Source organism: Scyliorhinus canicula, chromosome 26 (genome assembly GCF_902713615.1).
Source record: "Scyliorhinus canicula chromosome 26, sScyCan1.1, whole genome shotgun sequence".
In the NCBI taxonomy this organism is placed as follows: domain Eukaryota; kingdom Metazoa; phylum Chordata; class Chondrichthyes; order Carcharhiniformes; family Scyliorhinidae; genus Scyliorhinus; species Scyliorhinus canicula.
In genome coordinates, this window is record NC_052171.1 from 3,349,307 (window position 1) to 3,368,388 (window position 19,082).

General features: G+C 42.5%; 1 protein-coding gene across 5 annotated transcripts in view; it reads right to left on the minus strand.

Annotated features, from left to right (window-relative positions):
* The window catches only part of nsd3 (nuclear receptor binding SET domain protein 3), an 82,252-nt gene extending 63,546 nt beyond the window's left edge, over positions 1-18,706 (minus strand). For 2 of the 5 annotated variants that reach the window (XM_038785548.1, XM_038785549.1), the window contains exons 1-2: positions 18,250-18,705; positions 9,369-10,093 (exon numbers count right to left, since the gene is read on the minus strand). In XM_038785548.1, coding sequence (XP_038641476.1) covers positions 9,369-10,049 — 681 coding nt within the window. In that variant the 5' untranslated portion in view covers positions 10,050-10,093; positions 18,250-18,705. Of the gene's footprint in view, positions 1-9,368; positions 10,094-14,315; positions 14,475-18,249 lie in introns of all 5 variants that reach the window. The other 3 variants (XM_038785546.1, XR_005458812.1, XM_038785547.1) reach the window with 3 other exon arrangements.
* Between the last annotated feature and the right edge of the window lie 376 nt (positions 18,707-19,082).

Consider the following 19,082-nt stretch of genomic DNA (forward strand, 5'->3'; position numbering starts at 1 on the left):
ATGCCCCCGGTTATTGCTTCCTCCACCAAAGGGAAAAAGATTCTTCCCGTCTCCTCACTCTGTGCCCCTCAATTTTATACATCTCAATCATGTTCTCCCTCAGTCTCCTCTGTTCTAAGGAAAACAACCGCAGTCTATCCAATCTCTACTGATAACTAACACTCTCCAGTCCAGACAACATCCTGGTAAATCTCCTCTGCACCCTTTCCAATACTATCGCATCCCTCCTCTAATATGGATTCCAGAACTGCACACAATGCTCTAGCTGTGGCCTAACCACCGTTTTATCTAGTTCCAGCATAATCTCCCTGCTCTTAAACTCGATGCCAAGTATACCATATGCCTTCTTAATCAGTGTATCTACCTGCCTGGTACCTTAAGGGACTAGTGTACTTCACACCAAGGTCCCTCTGATCTAAAGTGCTTCCCGGGATCCCAAGTGAAACATCTCACACTGGATTGAATTCCATTTGCCACTGATCAGCTCATCTGACCAGTCCGTCTATATTCTCCTGTAATCAAAGGCTATCCCTCTTCACCATTTACCATCCCACCAATTTTCGTATCCTCTGCGAAGTTGGTCAATCTTAACCTCTTCTTTAAAAAAAAAACAAGCTGACGCTGTTCTGGATTAGTCCCTGCCTCTCCAAATGTAGATTAATTCTGTCTCTCAGAATTGCTTCCCATAATTTTCCCATCAGGGGTTAAACTGCAGTTTCCTGATTTATCCCTTCCTCGCTTCTTGAATATGGCTATCATTGACTATCCTCCAGTCCTCCAGCACCTCTCCTGCGGCCAGATAGGAATTGAAAATTATTACCATCACTGCTTCTATTTCTTTCCTTGCCTCACTCAACAGCCTGAGTTACATTTCATCTGGCCCTGTAGATTTGTCAACTTTTAAGCATGATAGACTATGAATAACTTCCTTTCTGTCTATGCTAATTTCTTTAATTTTATCACAGTCATTTTCCCTGATTTCTATACCCACACTGGCCCTTTCACAAGTGAATACCGACTCAAAGTATTCATTTAGAACCCTACCCACATTCATTTTAATTTCATTTTACATCCTCCTGTTCCACGCACAAATTATCATTATGGTCCTGAATGGGCCCTACTCTTCATCGAGTTATCCTTTTACTCCGAATGGACTTAAACAATTTCTGATTTTCCTTTACTTTACCTGCCGATATCCTTTCATGTCCCCTTTTATGCTCTCCTACTTTCCTTTTTTAAGTTCCCTCTTGCACATTCTATACGCCTCTTGGACTTCCACTGTTTTGAGCCCTCAGTATCTGCCATAAGCCTCCCTTTTTCTCCTTATCCAATGCTGTATGTCCCTCAATATCCAGGGTTCACTGAATTTGTCGGTCCCACCCTTTTTCTTGATTGAACATCCTGGCCCTGTACTCTTCTTATTTCCTTCCTGAATGCATCCCAGTGTTCTGTCACAGATTTACCCAAAAATGTCTGCTCCCAGTCCACTCTGGCCAAATCATATCTTATCTTAAAAATCAGCACCCCCCCCCCCCCCCCCCCCCCACTCCCTGGCCAAATCGTACCATCTTGAAATCAACCTTCCCGCCCCACCCAAGGTCAGAACTTTGATTTCATGCCCAACTTTATCCTTTTTCATGACATTCTCGAATCTGACAGAGTTATGATCACTGTCTGCAAAATGCTACCCCCACTGATACTTAAACCACTTGCTCAGCTCCATTACCCAAAATTACATTCAGGACCTCTCTCTCTCTCTCTCTCATGCAGGACCGTCTGCATACTGACTTAAAAGGTTCTCCTGAATGCATTTTAAGAATTCCGCTCCCTCCAAACCTTTTACACTATGACTACCCCATTAATGTTGGGGAAGTTGAAATCCCCTACTGTCACTACCCTAGTATTTTTACACTTAATCTGAAATTTGCCCTCATATCGGCTCTTCTATTTTTCGCAGACTATTGGGGACTCGACAGAACACTTCCAGCAATGTAATTGCTTCTTTTTGGTTTTTAAGTTCAGCCCATACAGCTTCATTTGAAGAGCCTTCTAAGATGCCTCTTCTCTGATTCTGCACTCAGTGCATCTCTCATCACAACAAATGGAGAAAAACTGTCTGCATGCTCCAGAGTTACAGTCGACTCTGAATGTCCACTCTCGTGCCAGCCATACATGGAATATCTTGCTCTACAGTTCGGAATGCTTGTGACTTACAGAAGTAATTTTTTCCATTGCCCCCATGAATAATCAAAACATTGAGATGGTATTTCACATGTCAAACAGGAAAAAAAATGTCAAGCCTTTAGTGCGACATTGCACCAGGAGACTGTATAAATGCACCCATCAATTGCAAAGTATGTTCAGTGATGAATACTGCTGCCACACGGCGCCAATGACCCAGGTTTGATCCCAGGTCCTGCCCGTGTGGAGTTTGCACATTCTCCCAGTGTCTGGGTAGGTCACACCCCCACAGCCCAAAGATGAGCAGAGTAGGTGAATTGGTCACACCAAATTGCCCCTTAATTGGGGGCAAAAAATAATTGGGTACTTTTTTTTTTTAATTTTTAATTGCAAAATATTTACTCAATAGAAACAGACCATTTGGTTCACCTGCTTCAAGCTACCATTTGTGTTCTTTTACCCTTCTTCATGTCACCCCATCAACAAATCTTTCTATACTTGCCACTGAATGCATTTAGCACCCCTTTCTTTCTGCTGCCATTATATTAATACAATTACACCAATATCCACCCTTTTCCCTTCCTGATTATATTATAACCAGAAACATTTCAACCCACTCTTTCAGTCACCATGTTTCAGTCACTCAGCTCTTGGCAGCTGGTATTGCTTAATTTTGGATTTTGTGCATACTGCTTCAAACAGTGCGTTTAATATAATTTCTAATACTGGTTCCATTTGTTTTCTTTTTTACTATCCTTTTAAAACTTGTTTTATAACTATATTTGTTTCTTTATATTGACGTTATCCTTGATCTGATCTTCACTCTCATGTCCTATTTGATTTGTCTTCAGACATACAGAAACACTGAATTTGTGTGTGGATGAGGACATGAATGGGGAGCACAGATTAAGCATCCAATTTGCTACTGTTAGTGGTACAAATATCCTCCAACGGAAGCCTTAAAAAAAATAAACTGGGCCACACCTTGGGATTGAATATTGTCACCTTGGAGACACAGATCCAAATGTATTCCAACGCAATGCAGCTAAGTCTCATTTCTCTGGTAAATTTCAAGGTCCTATGTCAAGAATGATTTTGGAAATGTCCAAATGTACAAGGAAGAGACTCAAAACCACTTCTAATTTCCCAATAAACTTCTCCGGTTGCATTTGGAGCTGTTGCAGTATGCAGAAAATAATGCACCAGGACAGCAAGTAATGGTGTTCTGAAAACAGACACTGTGATATTACTGTGCGCACTGGACAGAACTTCATAATCCATCTAATTTCTATGTGTGATCGCTGATCATTTGCTGTTGGCACTGCTTCCTGAATGGTTCTGTTCCATTTCCCAAAGCTCAGTGGTCAGCTCAATGAAACCTAATTCAGAAGAATAATTTCTAAAGATGCTAGTTTCAAACCCTCTTTTCATTTCAGCTGTTTTTTCCTGTAGCTGAGACATTTGCTAGGGTACCAGTGACAGCTTGACCAAGTGACAAGTCTTTACATGTGAGATGAGTGGGAATGTCAGCAGTCGACAGTACCGTAGAGAATACCAAAACTCACCTTTCTTGCTATATATGTGCATACATATTGCCATGCATTCACTTACAAAGTGCAGTTACTTTCCAATCTTGCAGCTGATTCTTTTCCCTCTCTATCTTAGTGTTGTTGATTGTCATTCCTTAACTGCTGTTGCCCCAACCTAGTTCAGCTAACTCAACATAGACCAGGAATAAAAAATGGGACCTTGTTAGTGCTTCAACAGGCAGTAGCCTGATTCAAAGGTTGATCAAAAAGCTTTGAAAATAACTCTAAAAAGCTCATCATCCACAAACAAGCCCAACATCATCCACATAAATCATGATGCGTCCAGTCAAAACAGCATCACTGGCAGTCCCTGATTCCATTCATCATGACATTAATGTTCTTCACGGATTGGAATTTCTCTCCTGTAACCATTGTTTATTGTATTTATTTAAATTCTTCATTCACATGTCCTTGGGTCTTACAACCATTGACTGGTAAGGACTATTTAGTCATCCCGACTGGTAGCAGGTTGTCAATGGGCCCATAACTTCCTCGGCAGTGGAAATCAGCTTTGGATTACCACTCCTTAGCGACTTCGGGACTTTGGATTTCATGCAGAGCTGCCTCACCAGACCTTCCCAACTCAAGCCGGATGAAACTGAAAAAGTGCTATTTTTTCTTCTAACTCTGAGTAACTTAAAATCACTTTGTCAGATGGTTCCCAACCCAGCGCAAATGTCCAGGGGAAGTTCGCTCTTCTGGACAATTGCCAGGTAGTCCCTTAAATACTAATAATAATCTTTATTATTGTCACAAGTAGACTAACATTAACACTATTGTCACAAGTAGGTTTACATGAACACTGCAATGAAGTTACTGTGAAAATCCCCCAGTCGCTACACGATGGCGCCACTTCAGGTACACGGAGGGAGAATTCAGAATGTCCAATTCGCCTAACAAGCACTTCTTTCAGGACTTGCGGAAGGAAACCGGAGCACCCAGGGGAAACCCACACAGACCATGCAGATTCCGCACAGACTGTGACCCAAGTGGGAATCGAACCTGGGATCCTGGAGCTGTGAAGCAACAGTGCGAACGATTGTGCTACCGTGCCGCCCAGGAGGCATGCAAAGTTCCTGGAGGGATTCTCCAAAAACAATATTTGGGGTGCCTGGAGGTTATGGCCCAAGACACTGTGTTCCAAAAGAGTGTCGGCGGGTGAATGTCTTATGAAAACTAACTTGTGAGTATTTCAATTGCAAATTTAAACCTTCATTGCCCATCATTAGGAAATCTGCACAAGACTGCACTCAGTATCAAAACTGAATTGTAAACCACTATTTGCCGGTCTGCAGTCTTTTATTTTAAGCAAGATGAAAAGATTTAAGTGTGTAAGATTTTGTGTGACATTTTTCAACAAAAGCGTTATTTTAGCCCATCATCTGAGAATGTTGGTTGCTCAATACAGGATGGCAGCAGTTTGTCAGGTAGCTACAAACCATTAAGTAAGCGGTAATGAAAACCACAAGAGCAAAACCTCAGAATTTTAGCAATGCTAGCAGACACTCTTACATTTTTCTTAAAAATTGTCTGAAGAGTATTTTATTCTCCAATTGTTATCAGGTAAAATTCAGTGCAATTTTTTAAAGCTTCCAAAAACAACAATTTTCCAACAGAATCGCATATATTGCAGGTGAACAGTTCAGCGAAGACAATTCAAATGGCGGCTTCTGGAAAACCAACATCCTTTTTACCTTCTCCCCAGTATCAATGAGGAATATGTCTTACCCATCACCCAGCATCAGTATCACACATGCATGGCACAACACATTCAGATACAAATGCTTCCTCAAGTTTTTGATAGTTAAATGTCCTTTCACATATGGCTGAATTAGACAGATGAAATAACGGTGATCGAAGATGACGAAGTTCGCTGAAATCAGTGCCGTAATTGGCCTCACCAGGCCAAAATTTGGCAGAAGGAATTGGCAGTGTTGAAGATGACTTTTAAAAAATTGTTTGGTGGGCGGCATAGTGGCCAGCACTGCTGCTTCATGACGCTCTGTTCCCGATCACTGCCCTTGCGGAGTTTGCACATTCTCCCCCTGTCCATGTGGATCTCACCCCCACAACCCAAAAATGTGCAGGGTAGGTGATTTGGCCACGCAAAATTGCCCCGTAAGTGGAAAAAAAATTGAGTACTCTAAATTTATAAAAAGGGAAAAAAGAGAGGGCAGCACAGTGGTTAGCACTGCTGTCCCACAGCGTTGAAGATCTGGGTTTGATCCTGGCCCTGCGTAAACTCTGTGTGGAGTTTACACATTCTCCCAGTGTTTGCGTGGGTTTTCCCCCACAACCCAAAGATGTGCAGGGTAGGTGGATTGGCCATGCTAAATTGCCCCTTAATTGGAAAACAAATAATTGGGTTGTCTAAATTTATTCTTAAAAAGTCTTAATTTCCACAATTCGAATTGGTCCCTTTTGATGTTTGCCATTCACCATTTTGCAAAATATTTCCTTTGCCCACTCACATTCCAAAGTAATATTTTATCCAACCACACTCGAGCAGAAAGATATCCTGTTGGATATAGCCAACATTCTAATTTATCTCCCAGGATCAGACTGAAAGGAAAGTGTTTAATAAAGGCTTGTGAATTCTATAATGGATGGATTCTCATATATTCCTCAGAACTAAATACAGATGAGCAAGAAAATCTCCGGCACCATTGACAGCAATGTGGACTTCCAAAAATCTCAAACTACAAAGAAGGAATTTGAACTGGACTCTCCCTGAAGCTACAATAGTCTGCACGCTCCACTGAGATGTGTTTCCTCAACATCCAACTCCTTCTCAATCAACATGCAAAAAAGACAACAGAAAATAAAATTTGTGCATGAGTAATCATTTTACATCATTACATGTTGAACTGGGGATGTGTTGCTACAAGCTCTGGAAAGTCATCACGACATGCGCAACAGCAATATATTTGCAGTCCATATGTTTTTGCACTGATGCACAGCTAAGAGCCACAACAGAGCAGAATTCACCACAGAAAAAAGCGCGGCTTATTACATTTGAAGACAGAGCCACAGCAATGAATGTTAAAATAAACAGAACACATTCCAAAATTTAGTTTCAGTTACTGCAATTTGAAAAAGGGATCCAGGGAACAAAGGCTGATGCTGACTTCGCGCCAAGTTCCTCCAATATCCACTTTGTTCCTTTCCAGTTTCCATTAATATGATTCTTGAAGTAGTAGGTCTCGTCAATTAGCCTTTCAGATATTTCGATAGACATAGCCCAGACCAGGAGTAGTGGAATTTAACAGTGTATTCACATCACACTTAAGTGTCAAGCAAAAGCCCAAACTGACTCAGCAACAAAGTGAAACAAGACTTCCGTCTGAGGTGAGTCACACTTCACTCTTAGATCAGGCCTCAAACTCAGAGCTAAGCTGCAATTTCACCATAACTGCAGTGAGAATTTAAAACACTTCACACCCACACTACGCTAGTTTGCTGTAGGCAAAGAAAAGCATGCATTACCTTACCGCCATGATCTCTTCCAAAAAGCATGCTTTAGATCGTGTTTGTGAGACTAATGAAGTGAACGCAGGATGTAAGCCAGTCCCAAAGGAGGACTGTCACCTCAGCCAACTATTGGGAATAGAATGAAAAGGCTCGGGAGCAGGTTTCAAGCCTTGAGAAAATACATGAGCCGAAAATAAAGAAATAAAAATCTATTGAGTTTGAATTACAGGGTCCAGAGAATGGTAGAGCTGCTCCTCCAAAGCACTATTTGCTCATAACATAAGAAACTCGATGTTCATCTGCCCAACACAAAGCAAAGGTTGCTATGATTGGTACATTCAGTGGGCATCTCAAATGTCCTTTTGAATGATATTTATGATGCCAACATGTTCAATGATTCTATCTTTGTGCTATTTTTCCAAAGATATTATTCAATAAACAAATATACTTTCATTGGTGGTGTAGTGGTTAGCACTGCTGCCTATGGCGCTGAAGACCCGGGTTCGATCATGGCCCCAGGCCACTGTCTGTATGGAGTTTGCACATTCTCCCCGTGTCTGCGTGGGTTTCGCCCCCACAACCCAGAAAGATGTGTAGGTTTGGTGGATTGCCCATGCCAAATTGGAAAAAAATAATTGGGTACTCAAAATTTATTTTAAAAAACAAATGTACTTCTCATTAAAACTGATCAATGATTTGGGTTCATCTATTGCTTTGTCAAAATAGGATAAACTAATTTGCAAACAAGTCTCCATTCATGCGCTCAAAAATAAAGAGGTTAACAGACAATTACCCCTTCGTGCTTTGGCATTACTGATGTATACGGACAATTTGTTTGAGCACTAATGTGCAGGTTCAGAGTGCAAATGCTCAATGCCCTGCCCTGAGCACACCAAACCCATCTTTTCCTTGACTGCAGGCGAAGTGACAAATACAAAAGATATTAAAGTTCGAACACTAACTCTTATCTCCAGGCTGTTGTCCAATTGGGGCATTGGCTGCGGTCTGGAAACAACAATAACTTTCATTTATATAATGCCTGGCAGGTAGTAACACACCACTAGAAACATCAGCTGACAAAATCTGACACCTAGAAGGAAATATTGAGAAAGATGACCAGAAAGCTTGCTCAAAGAATTTGTTTTCAAGTAGTGCTCCAAAGGATAAGAGGTGGAGAAAGGGAGAGGAATTTCTGTGTTCGTGACTGAAGGTGATGGCATGGCTGGCAACAATCGGACAGATATAGGGGGACACGCAAGATCTATGGTTGTAAGCACAGAGTTCTCAGTGGGTTATATGCCTGAATGAGGTTCCACAGGTAGGGATGGTACAATAATGGAGAAATTTGACAACAGGACTAAAATGGGTTTTTTCCAATTCACGGTGTCGCTGGACCAGGTACCAGTGTATGTCAGCGAGCAGAGGGATGATGGGCAAGTGAGCATTGGTATAGGTTTGACTATGAACAACACAATTCGGGATGAGCTAATGTTAATAGAGGGTGGAAGATGGGAGATTGGCAAAGACAACGCTGGAATAATCTAGATGTGGGGTGACAAACACCTGGATGGGGAGTTTCAGCACGATGGCACAATGGTTTGCACTTCTGCCTCACAGCACCAGGGACCCGGGTTCAATTCCGACTTTGGGTGACTGTGTGGAGTCTGCACATTCTCCCTTTGGGTATGTGTGTTGTATGTGTGTATATGGAAACTGCTCCTCAACCAGGACTGGAGGATGAGAAATGGGAGAGGGGCAAGAATAAGTCCATCAGGGACTCAATAGATAACAGTGCTGGTCAAGAAGAGAAGCTATTGAACAGATACTTTGACATTGACCTTACAGTATAGAACCAGGTGAGAAGAGTCCCACTCTGGCCAACAGCTGAGAGGACAGTTGAACCAATTTTGCCAAAGGTTGTTGAGAGATCCAAGTGGACAGAAATAATTTTTAAAAATACAATTTTGAAAAAGAACTGCCAATAAAGAAGTGCGCTGTGAATTATTTTCTGACTTTACTGGGCTGGAACACAGAACCTTTAAGTTTGCAGAACCAGGCACTGATTAGAATGAATTAACAAATTTATGTTGAACATTTTTGGAAGTGCTGTGAAATATGAAGCTGTACCTGGACAACAGGATTTCCGCAAATTGTTTTGCATTCTTCAGGCTCCATCTTGACAGCTTTATGTTCTTGGCTCTCGGTGCTGGCAGAATCATGCTTATTCCTTTTCTTTTTCTCCTTTTTTAGTTTGCGAGCCACTGTGGGCTCAGCAGCCTGAGCCTGCTGTTCATTCAAGAGATCCCCACAGAGTGAGGACTCAAATAGTGCCTTCCCATTATGGTAAGTTTTAGTGATACGCAGCTTAATCTCCGGAGAGCCCGTCTTCTTCGGGGTGACGGGTTCAGGAACAGGGGGAGAGGGCACTTTCTCCTGAATCTCAGGCTGTTTCACCAAGTAGTTTCCCCCTGTATAACAGTCAGTGGAACTAAAGTTCCTAAACGTTCCATATCCATTGGCAGATCCATTGGGGAGCTGGGAGTATGCTGGGTATTTGTTTGGTGTTTCATACATGTTAACACTCGAGTAGCCATTGGTGACCGGTGGGACTGTATCAGCACCAGAAGCAGGAAAGATAAACCCTTGCTGTAGGGAAGCCTCATAGGATTGCCCTCTGTCTTCCCTAATGCCACTGCTGGCATTCAGAACGTCAGGAACCTGCCTCATATTGGCTGAATCAATAAGTTGTTGCGGCAGTTGAATCGTGTTTCCCATGATACCTTTCATGAATGTGAAGGAGAGATCCATCGTGTTGCCCCCGCATCCTCAACTTTCCCTCTCTCCTATTGAGCCTATGGAGTGATGACAAAAAGACACCATTATTCATCACCCTCACAGCAATTTGCAACAGAACTCTAGCTAAAACAGGACACATGCAACAATGCACAACTCCAAAATATTTAATAATGCACATCAACTAATTAACTTAATCAAGATTGTCTTGACTGTTAACACCAGTCATTTGAATAGTCTCTCATGAACCTGCAATTACGTGATGCCTGGGAGACAGTAAAACATCACAAGGTATTTCCCAGGAGTGTCATCTGACACCTAGCCAAAGAAGCAGATACTGACAGAGATGGCAGAAAGCTTGGTCAGAGGTCAGATTAAAGGAGTGTCCTAAAGGACAAGAAAGAAGGAGCGAGATAGAGAGGGATTCCTGAATTTAAAGTGTCAGAAGATGAAGGCATGACTGCCAATAGTTGGAGAGGGAGAGAGAGAGAGAGAGAGAGAGAGAGAGGGACGTGTACTGTTGTTCGCACGTAGAATTGTCAGTGGTTTGGAGGCCTCATTGAGGTTCCAGAGACCGGGAGGGGTGCAGCCGTGAAGATGTTTTGTATCAAGTTTACCGAGTGTTCAAAACCAACTATTCAAATTCCTTTTAAAAATGATCAAACCTCAAACTGCATTCAGCTGCAAAAGAACAGGAAATGTAACCCGCATCCCCTACACCCTCAAGATCTATCATCTGATCTGACAATTTGGTCAATCACCATAAGACACTACAACACTAACATGAAAATTGATTTCCATTGTGATGCCAAGATTTAAACATTTTTTTTTAAAATAAATTTAGAGTATCCAATTTTTTTTCCCAATTTAGCATAGTCAATCCACCTAGCCTGCTCATCTTTAGGTTGTGTGTGTGTGTGTGTGTGTGTGTGTGTGTGTGTGTGAGGTGGGGGGGGGGGGGTGGGAGACAGAGACACGGACAGAGACACTTGTACAAAAAACAAATGGTACAAGCACTGAACTTGGCGCTGGAGAGACCAGATACCCTCGCCTCTGTACAAACAAAAGGGAAAGAGATGTGGTGGGGAGAGAAGGGAAAGGAGGGTGGTGGGGAGGGAGGGAGTCATGGTGGTGGAGGGAGGGGTGGGGGGGGTGTGACCAATAGGACACTGCCTGAACTATTTACAGTAAGAAGTCTTACAATACCAGGTTGCAAGTCCAACAGGTTTGGTGTTGTAAGACTTCTTGCTGTGCTCACCCCAGTCCAACGCCGGCATCTCCACATCAGAACTATTTACGGAGGCAGAAAAACAAAAGAACCTTCAATTATGATGTGCCAGAATCTGGGAGTCCTCCAGAGGGGGGGGGGGGGGGGGGGGGGGGGGGGGGGGGGGGGGGGGGGGGGGGGGGGGGCAACACAGTATCAGGCACGGGTGAGCCCTGCACCCGCTGTAGAGAGCCTCATGGGCACCCTCCGCTCCTGGCACTGGGCAGCTGACAGCCTTCGGACAGTCACTCTTCGGGTCCAAATCCTCCACCACACTGAGTACGGTGGGCGACACGGGCCCACCAACCAACCCTTGATCCCTAAATTGCCCCTTAATTGGATAAAACAAATTTAGAAGGAGAATGATATGGTTCACCGCAGGAAACCATTTGTCAAGTTATTATATGCTACTGAAACATTTTTACTTCTGTGGAACTGAAAGACCTGAGTCTTGTGATCTTGTGTAGATTGAGAACAAGTACACGAGATATATCCCAGTAACAAAAAAAAATTGCATTTAGGAACGAAGCAAATTTTATATGGGACTTTTATTTCACCCAGTCACTGATATAACATGAGAAATGATTAATTACAGAGGGACATAAGCCTTATTTGGTTCTGTGAATGGCGGGAATAAATGTGTGGGAAATGAAGGAATATTATACAAGAAGTGGTATCAACACATAACTATTTGCCAATAATCTTCAAAAAAAGGAGAGGGGAAAAAAAAAAAGAGTCCACCATTACCCAGACTCCCATATCTGATTATCAAATATGAAATCAAAATATGAAAGCTAGCTACGAGGATTTAGCCAAGGTACTTTCGGATTTCAGCTAATGGTATTCTGGAGTACATTTCCTTCAAATCGCTGCCAATAAATGTGAGAAGTGGACGCCTGCTCAAAACCTTCCTGAACAACATTGTTGAAATCAGTGTACTGTGCTGTGCTTCCTCTTTGCTCCTCCTCCATACGCCTAGTTACTCATTCTGTGTGCGTAAGATGCAACAACAAGAGGCTGCCAAGAAGCTCTTCTATTTTTAAAAATGACATCTAAAAACAGCACGGCAACAGCACACTTTACGGTAGCCCTTAAATAACAAAGATGCAGCCAGTAATCCAATCATCAGCACAAAATCAGCTGCAGTTTCTGTTGCTAGCATCAGGAAGAGGGATGTGACTGAAGGCATACGTGCGATGACATGCAACAGCAGATCCCAATACAACAGGGATAACAAACAAATGAAGAAAATGGAAAACAAGTGGCCGAAACCATAGGTTTGCAACACCGCAGCACAAATATATCAAACCAAACACTGGAGAGGACGTCCAGGATAGTTTAACTTCTTAATTCACCTATGTGTCTCCTTTATCACGTAGAACTGACACAAGATTAGGGACATTGAAGCATTGTTTGCTTTTTATTTGCAAATAGACATTATAGCCATCAAGTACGCAATTAAAAATAAATGTTCTCTGGGCGGAGAACTCCTCAGACATACTGAATACGTGACAAGGGACTGACTAATACACACCGACAAATAAATATCAATGTCCATTTTGACAAAATAGTACATGATAAAGTAATGCATATCAACCTTCTGATTTTATTGAACTTTCAATGAACCCCAAGTTCTAGAATTACCTCCCAAAATCTCACAATCTTGGTTTCCCATTTTAAGGTGCTCCTCAAAACCAAGCTTTGGTTATCTGATATTTCAATGTGTCCCTTGCTGTCAAATACAGCTTAATGAAGACTCCCGCAAGGTAATTTGAGAAAATTTATGTTAAAGACATTTTATTAATACAAATTTCTGGTGTTGTTGAGAACACAAGTCTTGTGAGAAAAATTTCAAACGTTGCATTTAAAATGCTCCCTTCAAAGAGAAAACGATTTCAAGTCCCCAAAGGTTTGACTCATATGCTGTACATCATACGCATTTGCAACATTTTGTACATCAAAACTCAAAAGCCAGACTCGAGCCCTTTCATAATGAACTGAACCTCATCAGCGCTTGTACAATAATTTTAAAATATCACAGCATGCTGTCATTCGCAGACAGTTCTCAGTAGTGCAAAACTCCCATCAGAATAGAAAACACTGCATTGCTGAATATTTTAAATTAACTTGCAAAATGTCCATGACTTTGTCTCTTTCTTTTAGTAACTAAAGAAGCAGCACTGACCTACACCAACAATTAAAATTTATTGACATTTCTGCTGCAAAACTAGCTTTCCATTCTGATTTTCTTTTTACAAAATTCCCCACTGATCTTATTCAAATGAACAAAAACATCTAAACATACTTAATTGGTTAATGTACCAGTCAGTCCCCAGATACCAGGGTCCTTGAGTTACATTCATCAGTCTATTCAATATAAAGTTACCTTATTGCAAATGTGCAGTTCTCATTTATTTTAAATAATTTAAATTATCGGCTGATTAAATGTTCTTTGTTCATCAGAAGTCTAAATGGAGATGGATCATATATAGTCCAAGTGGCAAGACTGACACCACAATTGGCTTCAGGGGTTACAGAGTGGATGGGGGTGAAAAGAAAAAGATATTAAATCACATTGGTCAGGCCTGATTCTAACAGGGCCTTCAGAAATATGGGCTTGTGCAGGCATCAGGCAAATGCCTCAACACAGGCAGTGGCTTCAAGAGGAAGAGAGAAAACTGGGTTTTTGGGGTGCAGAGAGAGGTTCAGAAGAGGAATGGAAAATTTCATTTAACAGCTAAAAGCTGCAAGAATTTACATCACCGTATGATATTGCAAATTGATGGGTTGCTTCAGCAAGCAATGCATATTTGTGGTGATAACTGCAAAACAGAACACAAGAAAACGGCATGTCATCAAGTAAAACAGTGAACAACCATATTTTATCAGGAACAAGAGAGTGATGCATCATCGATGTTTGTCTGCTCAAAACAGAAAACGTCAGTGCTGACATTTCTACCTAACAATATTGCAGTTTCCATGCTCAAAAAAGGGTTGAAAAGAAACCTGCTCACAGATGTGTACGAAGCAGCTGAGCAGCTTGTTGGTGCACGGAATGACTCAGCTGCTCACGTTCGTTCGTTCGTTCGTTCCCTCCCCACAGGGAGTCAACAAGAGGGACTTGCGTGATTTCAGAGTATGAACCCACATCCTTTCTCTCTGCATCATGTGCCCTATTCAGGCAAAGAATTTTAAAGTATCACTAATGGTAGAAGATAGCTGGAGAACGAACCCTGGCCACATACCTTCCCGAGGGGTGAAACAGGATTATCATCTGAAATAAACAAAGCAAAAACTGGGCCTTCGCAAAAATGTCATCAGAGCCATTTGGAATATTGTAGCACCATCATTATCAGAAATGCCAGTCTGGTTCTGGGGATTGTAAGCCAGTAATCAATCTGCGCGAGGAGCATAATGTTTTTTTGTGAAAGCACAACGCCTGAGAAAACAAACTTGCTTTTTCAAAAACATGACATTATTAGTTATTCTTAAACTCAAATCTTCTTTGGACAAAGAGCATCTATGATTTGCTGCTTTGCCATGAAAGAAATAAGTCTGAATCCTGCATTGAAAGTGAAAAATATTACTGAGGTTCCAGATTTGGATAATACATTTCCAGACAAGCTAATAATTTAAAAGCTCCTGTCAATTTCAGCAATTACTTTGTACCCCTCTTTAACGAATTTGGAGCAATCCTAGAGATGCTTCACTATGTAGAGAATCCACAAGCTCCCAGTTCCATATTATGTAACAATCTTTTTTTCTACTTTCTTAGAACACATACTATTTGATGCAGACACTTTGTTGCATTTGGAGTCCCGAACTGTATGATTTTAAAAGCTTCAGTGAGCACTAAAGGCTGAGTAAGGTTTTTTAAAAATCCAGTCTTTGGTAAAGAGCTATGTTGCAAGAGGCTTTATTTCCTCCCTCAATATTTTCTCATGGGCCAGCCATTTCATGCTGGGATACATGCAATCGTCCAGCGTCTCATCAAAATAGCCTTTTCTTAAATATGAACTCAGATAACTAAGTATCTCATGTCATTTGCAAGACGTCACTAAATAACAACATACTCAGGATGATTTGTAAAGCAGGCCACAGTCAGCCAGTGGTAGGTAGTACTCTCGACCACGTGGCTGTTTTGGTGAGAACTAGGCCAATATGGCACACAAGAGCTTCTATGCTGGTAAACAACACCTGGCGGGGAAATCAGGAAGTGATATGTTGACATCTCGCATTCAGAGTTATCCTCCAGTCGATAAATTTTCTTAATTCAAGTTCAAGCCTCACTGGAATCAGATTTCACACATCAAATATATTTCTACAGTCGTCACTTGAATTGTTAAAATTGTTACTGTAAATACACAAAGCCTTTAATGGGCTAATTTGGAGCCAAGTACTCGCCAGAAAATCTTTTGCAAATCACAAATAAAATCGTAAAATGGACACTGAAAAGTATGGGGCGGGGGGAAATAGAACTGATTAGGGTCCACAAATTAGGCAGAGGGTTAGCAACACGTGGTCATTGTAAAATATGACGTTGCCACAGCAGAAGGAAGGAAGGAGCAGAGAAATTGGATGGGATAAAAATGCTAAATAGGAGGTAGTTTTTTTAAAAACTGGTAGATGGGGCACATTCTGGGTTGCTAAGTAAACTGACGATGGAGATGGTGTATTTTATGGCCGCAATCTTTCAATTCTATTTGGATAGAACAAGAGGCCCGGAGGTTTAAAAATGTGACATGCGTGTTCAAAAAGGGATAAATCCAGCAAACGTAGGCCAATGAGCCCTTCATTAGTGGTGGGAAAAGTGTCAGAAAAGAGATCAACTGTGACTTGGAAAAACATGGATCAATAGTGACCGCTTGAAGGATTTGTTGATGTGTATATGGACTTTCCAGTCTTTCCAAAAAAGTATCACATACAACAAAAAAACCTGTTAACAAAATTGCAACCCATGGTGTGAAAGGGAAAACTGGCAGTGCAGGGACAAAATTAATAAAGAAAGCAGAGTCACAAACAGTTGAATTTCACATTGAAAGGGATGTAGGTAGTGGTGTAGCCCAAGGGTTGGCATTAGGATTAGGGCTTTCTTTTGACACATGATAACAACCTAGACGTATATGCCAGGTATTTGGCACACAATGTCAAAGCTTGTGGATAATATGAAACTCAAAAGTACAGTTAACAGTGAGGTGGACAATGGGCTGAAGGAAGTGATAGATTGACTGGCAGGGAAGTGTCAATTGGTCCTTTTTGGAAGGAAGAAGCAGAGAAGGCATTATAAATGAATGCTACAATGTTAACAGGAGTGCAGGAACACAGAGACTTGTGGGGGGGGTTTACCTAAACAAACCTTTCAAGGTGGCCTGACACCTGGGAAAGCGGTTTGACCAAAAAATAATCATTCTGGATTCCTGGTTTTCCAAATACAGGAGTAGAGTACAAAAAAAACAAGCAAGTTAAGCTGCCCCTTTGGAAATGACTTGTTTAGTCTCATTCTAAAATGTTATTGGATACAATTGACAGCTGAGCCTTGGAGAGCTTGCAGAAGAGATTTGCAAAAATGGTACCAGTGATGAGGGACAGTGATGATGGAGTGACTAGGTAAACTGAAATTGTTTTTAGAGCAGTAAATGTAAAGGGAAGACCGAATAAAGGTATTCAAAGTCTTGGGAGATTTTGACGAAGTAAATAGAGAAAACTAGTTTCCACAAGTGTGTCAGTAGCAAGATACCGAAAGAAGATATTTGGCAAAGGGATCAGAGGGGAGATGAGGAGAAAATGAAATGAAATGAAAATCGCTTATTGTCACGAGTAGGCTTCAATGAAGTTACTGTGAAAAGCCCCTAGTTGCCACATTCCGGCACCTGTCCGGGGAGGCTGGTACGAGATTTTGGTTTGAGAGAGAGTAATGTTTAATGCACTGTTTGAAAGGGTGGTGGAAGAAGATTAACTAATTTTCAAAAGTGAGCTGGATATATTCTTGGAAAGGACAGATTTACATGACTGTGGAAAAACAGCAGAGGAATGAGTGACTAGATAGCACTTTCAAAGAGCTGGGACAGGTGATGTGGGCCGAATGGCTTCCTTCTACATCATATTAATCTAAAAAGCAACAGCCTGCACAAAAAAAAATCTAGTTTTTTTTTAAACTTGTCAGCTAGTTACATGGTTCACAAATAAACTTTTCAATTTAACCAATTGCATCAGCAAACATCAGTTTCTGCTCATAAACATTCCTTCCCTTCCTCCCTATTTTTCCCCAAACTACAGCAGAATTACATTTCAATTGTCTACTTGCAGATCCATCCTGATAAACATAAACATCAAAAGTGAACAAAGCAGGGATATCACCTGCCAAAAGCACTTCACCAAATAATCTCTTGAACAGCTCAGCCAGATGAGAGTTCACTTCCTCCCCAACACCCCAGTTCCACAAGAATTAAAAATATTAAAAGCTACACAGGCATCTTAATGTCTGACAGGGAAGGGGGGGACAGTTTGGGGGAGAGGCAGGGAGGAAGGAACAGAATGTATAACACCAAGTAGTAAAACTACACTGAAAGACAAGTCAGAACATAGTATTTGTACACTAAACTTCATTTTATGTCCTCAGTCAGGAGGAGAGAGGGAGACAAGTAGTGACAGCAGCAACATGGCTGCCACTGCCCCTTTAAATCCAGTAATGTACCTTTTTCCCTTCTCCATCCTGCCTCATCACCACCCCCTCCTCCTCCCTTCCTCCCTCTCTCCCCCCCACCACCCAGCAAAGCAAAATAAAAAGCAGCACCAACAACCACCCTCCCTCCCTCCCTCCCTTCCAACCCTCAGCACCCATGATCTCTCCTGTCAATAACATGAAACGAGAGCTGTGTCCGGGGGGGGGGGTCTGAAAATAAGAGGGAGGGAGGGTGAGAGAGAGAGTGTGTAAAAAAAAAACACTACCTGCAGGTTGTTCCATTATAGTCAGAGCCAGACAGGCTCAGCTTGATGGGGATTCACAGGCTGAATTAATCCAGGGAGGGAGGAGGGCAGAGTGGGAGGATGCCCAGGCCGCTCGCAGTTTAATGAGGGAAGGGGGCGGAGGGAGGGGTGGATGAGGGAAGGGGGTGGATGAGGGGAAGGAGGAGGAGGAAGGCGGTGGGGAAGAGAGATTTTTTTTTTTTAACGCCGCGGTTTTGGAGCTGCCATCGTCAGACTGGCGAGCGAGATGGCCGCCGCCTCTGGGGGCGGGATGTTTTCTGTGCTGTGTTTGAAGCTGCCGCTGGGCCTGGGCCTGCTTCGCCCCGGGCCTGCCTGCCCCGGCCTGTCTGTGTGGTGCGCGCTGGTGGGGGTTTTTTTTTTGGCCGCTTTCCCTTCCCCAGCCGCACAAAGGCCCCGGGCCGCGCGCGCTGGGCGCCCAAATCCCCGCGCTCCCATTGGCTGCCGGCCTCCGCGTGCGCCGCGCGGCAGCACGGGAGTTGTAGTCAGCCCCGCCGCGAGGCATGCGCAGGAGCCTCCAGCCTGTTCCCAACCCTCCAAGGATTGCCCGGGAGTCCACTGGGACTGAACATCCAATCTTATTGGGGGGGGGGGGGGGGACCTACATTCTTTTTCTCCAACATTTTTCTTCAAACATTCCCTTGTCTGGGTATATTGAAACCCATTGGGGCGACGCAGTGGTCAGCACTGCTGCCTCACGCCGCCAGGGACCCAGGTTCGATTCCGACCTTGTGTCACTGTCCGTGAGGAGTTTGCGCATTCTTACCATTCTACCGTGTGGGTTTCCTCTGAGTGCT